Source organism: Dermacentor andersoni, chromosome 10, assembly GCF_023375885.2.
Source record: "Dermacentor andersoni chromosome 10, qqDerAnde1_hic_scaffold, whole genome shotgun sequence".
NCBI classification, from domain to species: Eukaryota; Metazoa; Arthropoda; class Arachnida; order Ixodida; family Ixodidae; genus Dermacentor; species Dermacentor andersoni.
Window position 1 is genome coordinate 133,040,901 of NC_092823.1, and position 17,777 is coordinate 133,058,677.

The 17,777-nt window shown below is 45.4% G+C and overlaps 1 protein-coding gene across 6 annotated transcripts in view; it reads left to right on the forward strand.

The window, feature by feature from the left end:
* LOC126545112 (venom metalloproteinase antarease-like TfasMP_A) overlaps window positions 1-15,958 on the forward strand; it is a 129,691-nt gene extending 113,733 nt beyond the window's left edge. For all 6 annotated transcript variants that reach the window (XM_055078222.1, XM_055078223.1, XM_055078224.1 and 3 more), the window contains 5 exons: window positions 33-141; window positions 3,551-3,691; window positions 3,946-4,096; window positions 6,457-6,582; window positions 15,719-15,958. In XM_055078222.1, the coding sequence (XP_054934197.1) occupies window positions 33-141; window positions 3,551-3,691; window positions 3,946-4,096; window positions 6,457-6,582; window positions 15,719-15,745 (554 nt within the window). In that variant the 3' untranslated portion in view covers window positions 15,746-15,958. The remainder of the gene's footprint in view (window positions 1-32; window positions 142-3,550; window positions 3,692-3,945; window positions 4,097-6,456; window positions 6,583-15,718) is intronic.
* The last annotated feature ends 1,819 nt before the right edge of the window (window positions 15,959-17,777 follow it).

The window sequence follows — 17,777 nt, forward strand, 5'->3', positions numbered from 1 at the left end:
GAAGTTGGCAATGCATATCTCATGACTTGCAGGTTTGTCAGGTGCAGCTCGAGCTTGTGCCGATGAAAGAGCTGCAGTGGGAGAGGACATACCGGGCAAGTTTTCGGGAGTGACCACTGCCGCCCATGAAATTGGACATTTGTAAGTGCGCTGAGTCTAACTCAATATTTTTTGCCTCCGTCTTTAAAAAAAGAAGCGCTCTTTCTTAAAGCCAAAGCGCTGTGTGGTGCCCCCCCCCCCCCCTCCCATTCCCCTTCTCTGTCCATTTATTTGTGCATGCGCTACAACGTCGAAGATTCCTAAATTTCATGGTAGTAGTATTGTTGCTAAATAACGAAACTTTGATTCAGGCGAGTTTATCTTGACAGTGTTCGTATAACAGCACTAAGGGCTACGACGAAAAGAGCACATAGGACTGGACGGACGCTGCAAGTCCAACGAGCGTTTATTCAACACGACCGGCTACATTACACACACTGCTCATCGGGCACTTAGTGCACACGTCACTAATCAAAAGATAGTACGAGTCAATTAATTCTCGTGTCTGCGGATACCTCGTAAGAAATGGCGCCTCTTTATTACGCAGCATGAAAGACGGACTGCTGACACGCTTATCACCTGGTGTCTTTTTATAATACGCTTCAAACTTTTAAAGAAAAGTACGTCTTTGGCGCTGTATAAAAGAAAGGCATCATTTCTTACGAGGTATTTGCCGTAAAACATTTTCAGCGGTTCGATGATGACGCTATGATAGTAATGGGATCACGAAGATGAAATGACAACGGCGCGACGGCAAAGTCATGATGGCAATGGGATGACGACTGTGTAATCACCGTGACGAAATGAAGACGATAGACCCACCATGGCTCTATGATAGCGGCTGTGTGATAACTACGCGATGACAACAATCGCATGATGACGATTAAATCATGACGACGGACTAATCACAACGGAATGAAGATGACGTTAGGAAGACGCTGGCTCGAATATGAGGGAGTGATGACGATATGACAAAGCAGTAAAAGCGACAGAGTAACAATTTTCTGGAAACTCCATTGCATTTGCCTAATTATGCGTAAGCGTTGTACCACTTGCTCATTTCCACGCAGCCCGGTGTCATTATCGGTATCATCTAACTCAATCTGACCTGTATAAATCCTTATCAGCCCTTATCAGTCCTTATCAAGCTTATCGCAAGGGTGGCTGAACGGGCATGTTGGTAATGTTGTATCAGTGGTTAGCAGCGTGACGAGCTACATGAAAAGTGAAAGGAGTGACAGAGAACAGCGCTCTTTCCTGTCATTTCTCTCACTTCTCCTGTAGCTCATCACACTGCTAACTAAAGACGCAACCTTATCGGGCTCGATCCAACCCTTATCGACCCTAATCTGTCCTTATCCACCCTATCAGACATGATCTAACCCTTATCATCCCTTATCGTTTACCAACCTTATCTGACTTGACCCGACCCTTATCGACCCTTATGCGTGCTTATCAACCTTACCAGAATTTATCCAACCATTATAAGCCCTTATCACTATTCAGCACCTTATGCATCTGTGTCGAACCGTTATCAACCGTGATGAGACCCATATAGCCATTCATCCCTCTTTATCATCCTTTGTATCAATTAACTCATTGACTGCTTATCTGTCTGTTGTGCGACGCGAAGCGCATGAGCCCTCAGGTATTTCGGTCGGTGAAGGAACGCCCCAACAGAAGGTGCACCCCGCGATCACCGAAGCACATTGGGGATGGGGCGTGTATGACATTAAATTTTGGCAAAACCGGAATTTTCTAGACGTTTCCTAGGCTTTTGAGCGGGCTCTACTTGTGCTCTTAGAGACGTTTGTTTTGTACCGCCGTTACAACACATTCATATGGTTCAGATATATTCACCTTCTGCAAAGCGTGAGTGTATAGCCTAATCTACGCACTTGTGGTTGCTACCTTTGATCCCGCACCTAAATGGGTTTCACGTCTGGATGCTTGTGTTTGTTTGCCCGAATTTTGGACTTTCATAGGACTGCGTACCATGTGTGCATTTGTTTCTCATGTATGTTCAAATGTAATGTAACAAATTGGTTTGACACTGCTCATAATTCCATGCAATAAAGAAAGCAAGTGAGTATATAGCCCACTTACTAAGACACTCGACTTCTGAACGTGGGGTCGTAGGTTCGAAGCTCACCACAGCCGACGTCTTTCCTTTCGAATTTATTCTGTTTTTCTTTATGGAGCGCATCATGTTACGCGTAACGGTCGGACAGACAGACCGACGGACAGATTTCCTTGATGAGTCGCCTAACAATGCTTACACATTAAAAGAACCGAAATATGACAACAAATCATCACAATGGCTTGATGGCAATGAAATAACGACGATGGCATGACAACGGCGGCCTATTGGTGCTCACGGCCGCACAGACGTGTATAATCTGCGGCTGCGGGCCGCCTTGATTCACACTCCATCCAGTGCTTGCTTGCACCATGTCCTGTACCAGCCAATCGGGGCCACGCTAGTGCGCACTATATCCGATGTTTGATTGCACTATGTCCGGTACCGACCAATCATACAATATTGTAGCCAGCAATGATGACAATGGTACGGCGATGGTGGCATGGCGACGACACAACAGTCTGTAGACCTACGCATTCGGCAAAAGCTATTCAGCAAGACAGCAGCCACCATCAGCATCAGCGGGAAAGTCGCATAAAAAGGCAAAGAAAGCTTCGTCTTAATATATTTCGAGGCAACAACAACAGCTTTAATATATCCACCATGTGTACATGGCAAGCCTGAACCATATGAAAGAAATCAGTAGGAGCCTCAAATGGCTGGACGGGATTGGACAGGAACATTCAGGAGGTGTAAAGCAGTTTACTTACAATTCCGAAAAGAATACACAAACTGCGTTTCTTTTCTTTTTTATCTGAGGGCCGAACCTTGAAGCCTAGCGAGAAAGTTTGAAAGAAAGTCAGGATATAGTGCAAGGCCGGTAGAAATCAATACGATTTTCGCAACGTTGCAAGATAGCATTGCTGCTGCTGGAACACGCGGCAAAAATTGGTGGGCACACGCGAGCTTGCAAATGTCCTGTTGAATTACGATTTGCAGAATAGAACAGGCTAGTAGACGAATCCAGATATAGAATGCTAAATAAAAATTATTTATAGTTAGGCACATTTCAGCAGGTAGGCACAGACGCAAAAAGAAGCGTAGAAGTATTCATTTTGTTACCCGTGGATGAAAAAGCCTATCGATATTTCAGGAATATCTTCTTTCTATATCTCATCGTTGTTCGATTGAACCTGATGCCCACAGGATACCCATAGGATTCACTGCACTGCATCTAAAATATAAAGATATATCTCAGTAACTGACCATGGAATGTTTTGCAGATGAGTTCAGTAAAATATCAAATATGTAGATGGCAATATTTATTTAACCGAAAGCACACCTTGGCGTGCACTACGCCTGGAGAGAATTTCTGTGGCAGTCATAATCTTGACTGATGCAAAACGTGAATTGGTGTATTTTCTATTTCAGATTAGGTTCTCCTGACGACAGCCCAGGCAAGTGGGGTAATTGCAAAACGGAAGACGGATACCTAATGAGCAGATATGCGAAAGGGAAACGTCACTTCACTTTCTCAAATTGCAGCAAGAATGCCATCGCTGCGTTCCTGAAGTAAGCTCTCTTATTTGAGATGCTGTAATGTTCTTACGTAGCTATCATACAACATTCCTCGAAAACATCAGTGTCGACCAAAGTATTCACTAACCTCAGATAAAGCTCACTGAGGAACAACATTGCATTTGTTTTTAAGAATTCATAGGCGGTGAACGTGTTGTGACTCACGTGGTAAACCTTGGTCTGTCTGTTCTTTTCCCCTTCGGTAACTTGTCTATCACCTGGGTTAATTTGGAGTCTTCTTTTAACAGGTTAGAAACATCTACCTGCTTGACAAAAAGAACCAACTGTCATATTGTGTCCTTCCCCAACAAGGCATTAAAACTTCCCGGACATGTGATGAGCGGCGATACCTATTGCAAACTATTCTACTCAGGGTTTGCCGCTGCTTACTTTCTTGAGGTGAGAAAATTATATTATAAATCCGTGTCCCGCTAAGCATATAGCAACATAGTTCAAAAAGCAAGTTATCTTCAGACAGAATAAATTAGCCTCTGATAAAGTGCACAAGGCGAGTTTGTTTTACGGAAGCATACAGCACGCGCTTTAAAGAAAAGAACAGGAACCTGGGCAGCTGGCATCTTAAAGGAGTATCCAGGCTACATTTAAGCTGACACTATGTTATTTGCATATGAAATGTCGCTGCGAACTATTAGACCACGTCACACAACACTGTAGCAACGCATTCAGTCTCGGGTCCCAAATGTGTGAGCCATCTTTCCATCATTGTATTTGCCGACCATCATTGCCGTTTTGCGGAAATCGTCGCATTGCCATAGTCGCTTGCTGTGACGGCGTCGTCGTCGTTATTGTCGTCACCGCGCCATTGTTGACGTCTTTATCATCGTAGGCCGAGATATCTTTGTTTTGAGCGACGTTAGGGCATTTCGGTGAGTTGCTCTCAAAACAGGAAACTTGGCAGCTCGCCTCGCCTACCTCACCGGGGTTTGGTGTGTCATCGACTGGCTGTCTCGCCTATACTGGGAGTTTGAAGCTGTGTCCCCAGGCACAATAACACGAAGTCCTACCCACTAGGCTCCAGACGTATTCATTGCATGTGTCAATAGTAAGGTTACTACTGCCCTTCCCCAGTATAATCTGGCGCTTTGAGACGCTTGGCACCTTCCTGCTTCCCATAGACAGAGCTTGATTATAATAAGTCGCAGTTTCGCCCCAAAGGCGAACCATCGATTGCAATAGCAAATTATAATACAGATATACGAAGCAAAGGTAGTAGTTTTATCAGCCGTACAAAGTTGTAAACATTCGCTGACTGACTAAATTAACAAGCATGGTGTCACAAACGCACAGGCAAACATGAACACATCTCACTCGATGGTCGCGGACATTCGCTGTGAGAACGCTGGCGTGAGGAAGCAGCAGCGAGCAAATTAACCTTCGTGCTGCCTCTCGCTTCAACGCGAACTAAGCAGCGAGAACAACACCTAGACACTGTCCCCATAGCTTATCGCTTTCAAGGTAGGGCCCGCGCGACCGCGCTCAGCGGCGCCATACGCAGCCGCCGCCGGAGTGAAGCGCCGTCTCCTTCCCTGTCTTGGTGCCTTCTGTGCTGGAAGACGGCACGCTTCCTCCCCACCTTCCTCCCTTGCGCGCACGAGATCGAGCCCCATCCTCGACTCACCCTCGCACGCTTTCACTCGCACACGCAGCATCCAGCGCGCGGCCACGATGCTATCGCACTTGGACTTTATACGTAACATCACGGCGATGCCGACAGCAACGATGGCGGCAAAAATGCGCCTGGAGTGACCGCATAATTGCGGTGGCAATAAAAGCGAGAGTGCGCCAACTTCTCCCTTCACCCGGGAAAAATAATGTCCCACATTTTATTGCAACTCAACAGGAAGTATCTTAAGGTCAACAAAGGTCAATAAAACAACCACAGAATCCCTGTATTTACTTTTGTAGGACCCAGCCTTTCATGTGGCAGCTAGCGCTTTAACGCCCTATGTAGCATTGCACCGCCTTTGAGAGTAGGAGAGGAATGAGTGGTGGGGAGAGGCCTTCAAGGACCCCCCTCTTAATCCACCAGTAGGCGCAGGCGTGCGTAGAGAGCTGTCACGGCTTTCTCATTTTTGCGCCGTGATCCGCGCACCTTGAGCTCACATCGTAAGGCAATAGCAACGATATCAAGTGTATGGACTCGAGGAGCGCAATAAACATACCTTCCAAAACCACTTCGAGCAGAGTCTATACGCAGTAAAGTATTTCTTGGAATGTGAGAGCACATTTGCTCGTAAATGCTAGGGGGTAGCATCCCTACATAGTAATGATACACCAGCAAAAGTGGACCACGTCATTTGTACCTGCAAACAAGTATGTTGGCAGACATTTCGTGCAGGGCTAGATGGTTTGGTGTCTATAGTGAGTGCGACACACGCTGGTTCCGGTCGGCCGTGTCTGTAGTGTTGGAGCGCAACTTGCTTACATTGAGAGAGCCTTTTCCAAGTGAAAAAGTGTCCAACTTATTCGTGTGGTCTACTTCCAAATCGTCTTTAAACTAACACAGCGTTCTCACGAAGCGGCACGAAAAGCATCGCTGAACCAGATTCCCACTGAGTGAGAAACGGCTCAATTTCCTTATCGTGCTGCTGCCTTTCTAGTGCGTCAGTTCAAAGTTCCATTGTAGCAGACAATTGTTTACATTGCTGCTCTACTTTCCGATGTGTCACTTCCGGTGTATACTTTTTTCTTCCTCCTCAGCTATAAGAATTTGCGCCTTTTTTTTTTTCGCTTCGCAGCTTTTCGCGTTCCTCAAGAAGTGCAAGGTTCCTTGCCTGGTTAAGGACAAAAGAATCAATAAGCTGAGGTTTTTGACGACTATAGCACCGGATGGCACGCGTTGCGACTACAATGATCGATACAAGGTAAGAGATCACTCTACTTTCTCTTCCAAATGAATTTGTCGTTTATCACGCATTGCCCCGCGTGACACAAAACATATCATCAAATACCTTCCTTTTTTCTTGCATCAAAGCAATCAAGCCACTAATTATTCGATATATTTAAATATTCAGGTTTCAAACACTTAAAGGTGAATAATTATTTTGGTCTTATTTCCACATCAGATTTTAGCTGGAATGCAAACTTTGATGTATGTAACCTAAAACTTTGTATGTAACCACGCTAACGTAGCCCCCTGGTGACCCGCCGCGTTTTCTTAGTGGCTATGGTATTGGGCTGCTAAGCACAAGATCGCGAGATGAAATGCCGGTCACGGCGGCCGCATTTCAATGGTGGCAAAATGCAGAAAACACTCGTGTACTTAGATTTAGGTTCACATTTAAAGAACCCAGGCGATCCAAATTAATCCGTAGTTCCCCTTCTACGGCGTGCCTCATATCAGGTGGTGGTTTTGGTACGTAAAACGCCCATAATTTAATTTTAATTTTTTAGCCCGATGAAGCCCAAGACATAACTTGCGCAGAACGATAACCGTAATAATACGCTTAGCTTATAAGACACCCATAAGACCTAGTATAGAGTGTACCGAGATTGTTTGGCCCCGCAGGGGCGTCTGCGCTAGCCGGCGTTTGGCGCGCTGCGACACCATGAACACAAGCACACGAAGGTTGGACCCTCCCGCGCTGAACTTACGCGGCTTAACCGTGCTCGCGAAGAAGGGGACACTGTGGGGTTGAGCGGATGCCGGGAGTTCGGACCTTTATACCCTCTCGGGGGAGGCAACAGACCCCTTTGCCCTCTGCTTCACGTAGACGGCGCCCCCAGACTAACCCGCACGAGTAAAATGGATAGTTGCCATTACCTGTCCTCCCTGCTATCTTCATCTTTCTCTCTTTAATTTTTTCCTGTCTCTTTTGTGTCCTTCCATATTCTTCAGGCAACAAGAGTTAACGTAGTGTGTAACAAGAAACCTTGATTGTGCAAATTTGGCTATAGCAGAAGGGTACAGTTGGCATTCACAGGATCTGCTCCTTACAAGTCCGGCGGCGTCCCCTTGTTTGGCTGGCGTTACTGCCAAAATTTTAAATATACTAATGGACAGTTCTTTCCCAGAACTTCCTGATCGCACTCAGACTCGAGGGCGCACCGAAGCAGCCTTTCATATTTTTTGGGGGGTACCAGAAGCAAAATTATCCGTGATTTCACGTGATCCATTTTGGTCAACCAGAAAAGATGGTGAGGATGATCTCATCATTTCTCGTTTCAATATGTCTGACCGGAGCTCATCGTGAAGGCTATAAAGTAACGAAGATGGTAAGTGGTGATTTCCTTTTGGAACTCTGAGGTAAAAAACAGTATGACAAGCTCCCAAACCTATTGTCATTCAGGGGCGTCCCATTGACAGCATCACTGCAGCGTACCATAAACAGCAGCCGTGGTGTTGTCTCCGATGAGGACTTGATGAAACTGACTGAAACTAAATTATTACAAGGATGGAACGAACAAAATGGCATTAATGTTAAAAGAATCAAGATGAGGTGTGACGGGAAACAGATCAAAACCAAGCACTTAATCCTTACTTTTTGTTTAAGTGTACTGCCCGAGAGTTTGAGGCAGGGTAGGGCAAGATCCGGGTCAGGCCATATGTCTCAAATTTTCTGCGATGCTTCCAATGCCAGCTATTCGGCCACAGTTCACAGGACGGCCAAGGCCAACAGACATAAGCTAAATGAAGCTCGCGTGAACATTCATCCCAAAAATGAGAAAACACTTCAAACTGTGTCAACTGTGATTGCGAACATGCCGCATACTCGCTGTCCTGCCCGTCCTGGAAGAAAGAAAAAGGGATTGTAACGATCAAAGTTAAAGAGAAAATTTCCTTTAAGTAGACATGAAGGGAGATTTCATTCCTGCCAAGGAACAGCTTTGCTGAAGTGGCGCGTCAGGGGCCAGTGCTAAAACGGCACCCGGCGGCTGTCTGGCCCACGTGCGGTGAACGGGCGGCGAAGCTATCTGCCCCCTCGGCGGACGCAGCCAGCGCTGCTCCGCCATCAAAAAAAGAGCCATCAACCTCCGAGCTGGTGGGATCCAAGGTCTCATCTTTCGAGGCGAGGCTTTCACAGCAAACACACCACTCGCAAAAGCTCAAGTCCAGTGCTTTGCAAGAGGCGATAGAATCGCACCCCTCCTTGAGCGTGACTGCACAGCAAGCGCTCAAGTAGGGGAGCGATTGTATCGCGCGCTCCAAAAAAGGCAAACCACACGTCATAGCATCCGGAAAGGGGCCCGTGACCTAACGTTCGTTGCCTAAACACGCAACAAAAACACTATTCTAATTTAGAGACACAGATACTACAATTAAATGTTAGAAGACTTCTCCATAAACATGATGATATCAAAGAACTTCTGAATAAATATAAACCACAGGTGGTTTGTTGCGGAAACAAGTTTTATACCATCGCAAACAAATTTTCTCCGGCAAGACACCATCTTTCGGAATAACCATGATGAGTCTACTGCCTCATCTGGTGGTGTAGCAATAATCTTGGACAAGTCTGTCGCTTTTCAACATTTGCCGCTACGGACACTCCTTGAGATACCATTCTTAATATATTGGCCACTGCCTGCTCTTTATATATTTCTCGAATTTCAAACCTTCTAAGACACATTTTATGGTCTCATTGACCAGGTTCCGGAACCCTACGTGCTTGTCGGGAATCTCAGCGCTCACAATCCTTTGTGGAGAAACTCCCAGTACGAAGCGAGAGGTAGCGTCATAGAAGCTTTCTTATAAACTCAGGTGTACGCCTTTTAATAGGAAGGAGGGAAACTATTGTTCTACATTAAAATACGTACTCATGCATCGATTAAGCGCTTGGATCGTCCACACTTTTTCCGGACTTAGAATGTTATTGAAAACCCTTTTGTCAGTGACCATTTTCTTATAATATTGAACATGGTCTAGCAATATGAGCCCTCCACATGTCCCTCGATGGAAACTTGCCTCCGCCGATTGACATCATTTTAAATAATCAACCTATTGATCACGAGCTTTTATCAGAAATTTTAGTATAAACGAGGCAGTAGCATATTTTACAGCATTTATTACTGACACTGCTAGAAAGTTCAATTCAGAAACAAAATGTCAGTCAGGTAAAAGACGTGTACCCTCGCAGAATGAAGAGTGCAGTGAGTCGCGGAAGAAACGAAGCATGGGGAAAGCTGCGTCGATACCCAAATGCAGAAGATCTTGTTGATTTCAAACACGTCAAATCAAAGGGCAGGCGGACGCAACGGCAGGATAGAAGAGCAAGCTGGGACAGGGTTCTCTCAAACATAAATTTTTACATGCAGGAGGCGAAAGTTTGTAATGGTCTCAGGAGGCTAAAAGTCCAGCAAATCCACATGTTGCCCTTGGAAGACAATGATGACGCCCTTGGCCCCGCAGAGGCGTCTGCGTGAGCAGGCGTTTGGTACATTTTGACACCACGGACCCAAGCACATGAGGGTTGGACTCTCCCACATCTAACCATGCGTGGCTTAGCTGTGTCCTGGAAAAGGAGGTATCCTTGAGGTATAGCCGATGCTGAGTGTTTATACCGTCAAGGCCCCTCGGCGGACGCAAAACACTTCTTTGGACTCGGCTTCACTTGAGGGCACCCTCGGACTGACCCACCCGGTGGAAATCGGTAGTTGCATTTTTCGGTATCTCCCTCCAACCTTCGTCTATCTCTCTCACTTTCAATTTTCCTGTCTACTACTTCCGATCTTCCAAGCAGCAAGGGTGGACCTTGTATCAAATAACCAACCTTGGCTGTACGTATTTTCGTTTAGCAATAACGTGTAGTTGGCATTTGCATCAAGTGTTTCTTACAACTCCTGCAGCGTCCCCTTGACGGTCTCTATAATGGGTGGCTGGATTTGCTGACTGATTTGCCATGTTAATGGTGTTTGTGCTTCAAGTTATCGATTAATTCGCCCTCGCGCTGCGATCTGCTAGCATCCTATTTTGCTCAGATAGTAGAGCGACCGCCCCGGGAAGACTTTGGTCCCGTTGTCAAATCCCGGACCAGGGCGAATTTTTCTTTAAGTGCTAAGCTTTGTTTCTGAGAAACCCATGTGGGTTTCGTTTGTAGCGTCGTATTACATGCAGGTAGATGCCAGTTTTTCCTTTTATGAGCCTTCCTACACCTTTCGGAATTCCACAGAACTGATTTTCCATATATTGTATTGTGCCCTTCCAGCTTTCGCCACTTGACACCGAATCATCGGCAAAGAAATGGGGTGACCAGGCGTACCAACCGCACACTGGTTAACGTGTTGTTCATGTACGTCGCATCGGACTATGAAGCCTCGTACGACATTTTTCTCTTTATTACGTACACCTTTAACACAGCAAAGCACGTAGCTACGGGTTACAACGAGCTTTTCCACCTCTACACTCGTTAGCCGCGTCCCACACTGAATAACATATTTTCTTTCTCAGCCCACGACGATCTTTCCATCGCCGAGACTCAGTGTATCGCTGAAAAAGCTCGACGCTCGGCCCGCATGCGTACTCTGGCTTCGCAAGACCAGTCAGAAGCACATTACGACAGGCACCATCGAAATGTCCCCATTCTCCAGGCGATCTAGTCTGGCTATGGTGTCCGGTGTGCAAACGTGGCCTGTGTCAGAAACACCTCGCCAACTGTACTGGCCTGTACATTGTTTATGACCGGCTCAGTAATGAACACTTTAGTGGACAGCTATGCGAAGTAAGGAAAGTAGCTTTATCGGCCGTGTAAAGTTGTAAACATAGGCATATTAACTAAATTGACGAGCATGATGTCACGCGTGCACAAGCAAACATGAACGCATCTCACTCGATGACTGCGGAAACTCGCTGTCAAAACGCTGGAGTGAGGAAGCGCGGCAGCAGCAGTGAGTGCATTGACCTTCGTACTGCCGCTCGCATGAACGCGAACTACAGCGTACGGCGGACTCTGTCCCCATCGCAGATCCCTTTCAGGATACAACCGGATACGGCCGGGCCGCTGGTATAGAACGCTCCCCTCCACCCCCTGGAGCCTTGCGCGCGAAGGAAGACGGTGCGCTTCGTCCCCGCTTTCATCCGTTGCGTGTGCGAGATTGAGCTGCGATTGCAAGCTCACTCTCACGAGCTTTCACTTGCACATGTAGCATATGGCTCGCGTCGAGATTTTCTCGCCCTTGAACTTTATACAGAACCTCACGCCGACGCCGATGGCAGAAATGCGTCTGTAGTGTCCCTATAATTGCTATCGCAATATAAAAAGAAAAATTGTCTGTACTGTGAGCTTTACTTGCCATATATGGGAAAAACGTGTAGACTGCCTTGCATACTCCTATGTTTACGTTTTAAGTTATGTTTTATATGAAAAGTAAATATATTTTCTTATGACCTGTATCACCACTCCTGTAATGAGAAAAACAAGAACAAAGTGAAAGCAGGAGCCAACGTTTCGACAAGTGGACCTGCCTTCTTCTAGGCCACATATACTTTCTTTGCCACAGTGGGAAGGAAAGCATATGTGGCGAGGAAAGCATACTGTGGCGAGGAAAGCATAAGTCGCCTTGAAGAAGACAGGTCCACTTGTGGAAACGTGTCACATATTCTTCTCCTGCATAAACTCTCGCATCTTACTCTTCACCCAGACATCCTTAATTGGATCCGTGCATTTCTAACCAAGCGCCTTCAGTTTGTTTCCCCTAACTCGATCTCCTCAATCCTATCTCTCGTTCTATCCGGTGTGCCCCAAGGCTCTGTCCTTGGGCCTCTCCTCTTTCTCATATATATTAAGGACCTTCCACTTAACTTATCATCCAACATACGCCTTTTCGCGGACGATTGCGTTTTATACTGACAAATAACAAACGCTTTAGACTGCTCCGCTCTTCAGGAAGACCTCCTCCAAATCCAGGCATGGTACAGCACATGGTACATGTCCCTCAATGTCAGTAAGTGTCCTCACGTGTGCTTTCATCGACGTCGTAATTATATAGTACCGTCCTACTCCCTTAACAACTGCACTTTAACACAGTGTGAAACATTTAAATACCTAGGAGTGCATATATCTAGTGACTTATCATGGACCCATCATATAAATCAGTTAACTAATTCCTGCAAACGATTACTAGGTTATCTACGCCGTAACTTGTCATCAGCATCTCCCTCAGTCAAACTACTAGCTTATAAAACCTTAATCCGAACTAAACTAGAATATGCTTGTGCTATTTATGACGACCATCAGGTTAATATGATTAACACCATTGAAGCGGTTCAGAACTGAGCGGCCAGATTCATTCTTTCTGACTACTCCTATAACACAAGTGTTTCAGCCTTAAAATCCAGGTTGTGTCTTCCCTCGCTCGCCTCCCGCCGCAAACGTTCACGTCTTCTTTTATGTTTTAGGTTCTTTCATTTACAGCCCACAGGCAACCAGGTCATCATTCCAGCCCATCATTTTTCCCGCCACACACATCCTAATGCTGTGTATCTACCACGCGCCTATTCCACTACGTATCAACGTTCTTCTTTTTATACACTGCCCGTGAATGGAATACCCTTCCTTCTGACATCGCCCTCATCATTGACATTTCTCATTTCAAAGCTGCCATCTAAGACCATCTTTCAAGTCGCATTACCTAACCTGACACGCCGTTTTTCTTTTCAACGTGCCCAACCCTCATGTAATGTCCTGTTCAGGCACCTTTGAGGTATAATCAATAAAAAAATAACAAATAAATAGATAAATAAGAAACGTTGGCTCCTGCTTTCACCTTGTTCTCGTCTTGCTCATCGTCTTGAATTTTCATCTCCCGCCTTCCCCCTATTTTTCCTGCACTCCTGTAATGGCACTTTCGGGGGCTAACAATCGATAGACAAACACGGAAAATATAATGCCATTCCCGTTTTTCAACCTATATAGTGATGAACCATTGCCGTCATGGATATATCCTGAATTACGAGCTCGAGGGAACGAAGGGAGTAAACATCAAGGGAACGAAGAAAAAATTTGAAGCTTCGCCAGTCATCGCGGCACAATTAGTGGTGTTTCAAATGTACAAAAGCATGCCGGCGTAAAAGATGTGTAGACCTAACATATGGCTCGTCTTTGATGAACGAGCATATGGCTCGTGCATCAAAAACAGTTCGGTGGGCACTTTTGTTGTCTACAAAGATTAAGAGTACAACGCATGTTTAAGCCCTCTCGTGTTATTACACCAGTGGTCGTAGAACTTGTTCGCAATATTGAAAAAGGCAAGGTTTATTGCGACAAGTCAACCTCCAGACTTATGGTTCGTTTGCGCAAATTGAATGCCTACATTCCAGCGGCTCTGCAATGCTCAGGCAAGAACTTCACAAAGAAAAATCATAATGAAAATTATGGAGTGGACACACATTTCTGGAACTCGCGGTCATGAAATTTCCTTTCAGTGGTCATACCGTCGTATCTTGAAATCAACGAGCAGATGAATTCACAAAACGACCACACGAACATGGACTCGGGAGAATACACCATTCCGCTGTTCGGTTACGACGTTAGAAGCTTACTACGAAAATTCTTAGAGAAGAAAATCTGCGGTATATGCTTCGACGAAGAGGCCCAAAGATACGTTTCGTAAACCGTGACCCTGAACTGAAATTCTGCGTATATGGGAAGTTACTGCAAAGTGGGGAAACCTTGTTTCACAGCTTTCTCCTTGGCGTGGCCTACGCTCAGCACTTTCTCTTTCAAGTTCATCGCACAAGCTCCACGTCATGTGCGTTCGCGTATGCGCATGCGTAGAGCCTCGGACGAGGAGGTAGCCCATGTGTTGCTGTATTGCCCTTGATGTGCCCAGCAACGGCAACAGCTCCGCTTCAGACTTAGGGATGAATCATCTACTGTCTATTGGGAGGATACTTGGACTATGACATGTTACTGGCCCTGAAAGAGGCCTTTTCATAGCAGCGAAAGACTTCGTGATTATGGCAGACTCACTTCTCACTTAGTACGGACATGTCCTCGAAATGCTAGGAACCATTTATGCACTGTGACTGTTTCGTCTTTTTCCCGCCTCTTGTGTATGTTAGTGTTTGCCCCTGCTGTAGTGCCTTTTTTATTAATCTGTCGCATATTATATTTGTTAATCTCACTGAAGAAAATTTATATTTTTTTCATATAAGTGAAATGAAGTAGCCGGATACTTATATTCCAGCCGGCCCAGTTCAATGCCGTGTAACCCTAGCCTCTAAGTTTCTTAAAATATTACCTATAGGTGAACCTGGTGCAACTGTCCATGAGAGTTTTCCCATGGACGCTATGCCGCTTTAGGAAATAGGGAATGTGGGTGTGCGAGGCTTTGTCGAACGTGTCTTCACCTAACATTTGACCTTGACTGCTCAGAAAAGCTTTTCTTAAAATAATATCTCACAAAAAGTTTTCCTGCACCCGTACGACATTTCTAATAAAGTTTAATCACCTACAGCGCATAAGTAAGCGAAAACAAAAAAAAATACCGGTGACAAATTGTCGCACAGCGAGCGCCAGCTTTGTCGTCTGTTCTCCAACTTTAGCGGGCCATCGATAGTCTTCCCATTTTTATATGCTTGTACATTCAAGCACAAGTCCTAATCGATGAAAAAAAAAATTTGTGCAATATCTAAAAAAGTTAGTTCTCAAAGTGTTGTTTAATAGCCAGTGAATCACTGTCACATATGGAATGGTATACTGGCAGTATCCTGGCTTTCTGAGAACGATGCCAGTACCGTAAGTCCCACACCTACATTAACGGCGCAACGCCTGTTTTCTCTCAAAGTGATATCGTAAGAAACTAAGTCCTATACCCTACTCATCATGTCGGCGCGATAAGAATCTTACAGGGATATTTGGCGCGTGCCGTCACTCGCAATCTCACATCCTGCGTAAAATAGAGTTCGTTACAATCAGCTTCTTGAAAACTAGGCAGAAAAATATCAGAGATGCAAAATAAAGTTCAAGGAATGCAAGCCACAACTGAGTTCATGTGCAATGGTTCTTTGGTGCCTAAAGGAAGCACCCCGAAACTTAACAATTTCTTTTCGTTTTCTCCCAGGTTTGCAAAAATGCCATCTGCGTATGAGCGCATGATCACTTTCACTTGGAGAATGACTGCTTGTCTCTGAAACGTTTTTCCATGGACCTCTCGCGCCAGAATACATTGTCTTGTATATCAATCAGTCCGTCGCGATAAACTTTGTTCGTGATGCTCCTTCTGAGTGTTGAATAAATGTTGATTTTTGTGAGTAGCAAACAATGTACTTTCTCATGGCAGAAAAGTGATATAAAAACCTGAACCTCACTATCCTGAACTAAGTATCTCTCTACAACATCCCTCATGTACATCTTATAAAGCATCCTGCGTTTTTTGGCTGGAAAATTCAGAAGAATATTTCTATAAGGGTGTCCGAAATGAAAACAGAAATAATTAAAGGTAAATGACCTATCAGTTCTGTGGTAGCCCGCAAAGTGGAGGAAAGCTCGTTAAAGGAAAAACTGGTTATTTACCCCACTGTAGCCAAGAAGCTGGGATAGAAATATAAACAAGTTTCTCAAAGAAAGCTTCGCAGTTCCTGAAAAACTTTTTCTTGAGAAACCTCGTACCAGGACAAAATGTTCTTTAAGCTCTCTTTCTGTGAAGCCCACATGAATTTCCTTAGTAGAGTGTGGGTGTAGGCCAGTTGCTTATTCATGAGTTTGGGAAGTTACCGCAAGCAAAAAACGAGACTTGAAGAAAGGGACAACACGAAGCGGTACTGGCAACTGATGATTTAATGAAATGAACGCCAAGCTTATATAGATCAGACACACGTATGCACCCGAAAAACTTATCTTGGTATTTAAACGCTTATCTTAGTATTTTTATCGCACCCCTGTTTAAGATCGCTCTGTGTTTGAGGGTTTTTACGTTGCTTTTCGGGTGCACATGTGTTTCTTATCTTTATACGCTTGGCTTTCGTTTCATTAGATCATAAGTTGTCAGTACTGCTTCGTGTTGACCCTTTCTTCAAGTCTCGCGTTTCGCTTGCGGTAACTGCCTAAAACCATGAATTTCCTTTATAGCTTCCTGCTACTGTTGGGTGGGTGGCAATTTTCTCTTTCAAGGGATTGTACACTATCAAGCAAGTGTTCTCCACTGTTTTGTAAATAACTACATGCAAAGACAGAGAAGGAGGATACAACAGGTGACCTTTATCGGTGAGATCACCGAGTTGTAGACGGTATGGTTGACTAGTTACACACTTGCTAGAGCTCAGATTTTAATTCAGCCTCTTGGGGACGTATAAACGGTATGTATTAGTAAGCAAATGAGGGTAGCTGATATATTGGTTTGTGTTAACATGACGAGGTGTAGTTTGGCAGGTCTTATCAGAGAAACACAGTGCTTGCTAAGAAAAAGAAGTGAAGTCGAGGATGGCAAAGGATTGGATGACGTGATGGAATAGGGAAATTTGTAGGAGTCGCCTCGTGGCAGAGAGTTGTAGGAGTCGCTCATCATCACCCAGCTGGAGACAGCTGGGTGATTTTGTCCTGCAGTGACAATAAAAAAAGACGCAGTTTCGCCTGAAAGACCAAGCGTCGATTGTGATAGCAAACTATTAGACAGCTATAGAAAGTAAGGATAGTAGTTTTATCGGTCGTATAAAGTTGTAAATATTCTCTTACTAATTGAATGAAGGACCATGGTGTTGCGTGAGCAAACACACGTGAACACATCCCTCTCTGTGACCGAAGACACTCGCTGTGTGAGGAACCATGGCAGCAGCAGTGAACGTATTGGCCTTCGTGCTGCCTCTCGCTTCAACGCGAACTAAGCGGCGAAAACACATCGCACACGAAGTTATCAGCGCTCTGCGCATGCATTCTCTCCCCATCGCAGATCACTTTCAAGATAGGGCCCGCGCGGTAACGCGCGGCCGAGCCATACGCAACCGCCGCCGGAGTAGAACGCCTCCCCCCCACTGGTGACTTGTGCGCACGACATCGAGCCGCCATCATCGGCTCACCCTTGCAGGCTTTCACACGCACATACAGCATACGGCGCGCGGCCATGATGGTATCGCACAAGTACTTTATACGGAACGTCACGTCCACACCCATGGCGACGACGACGA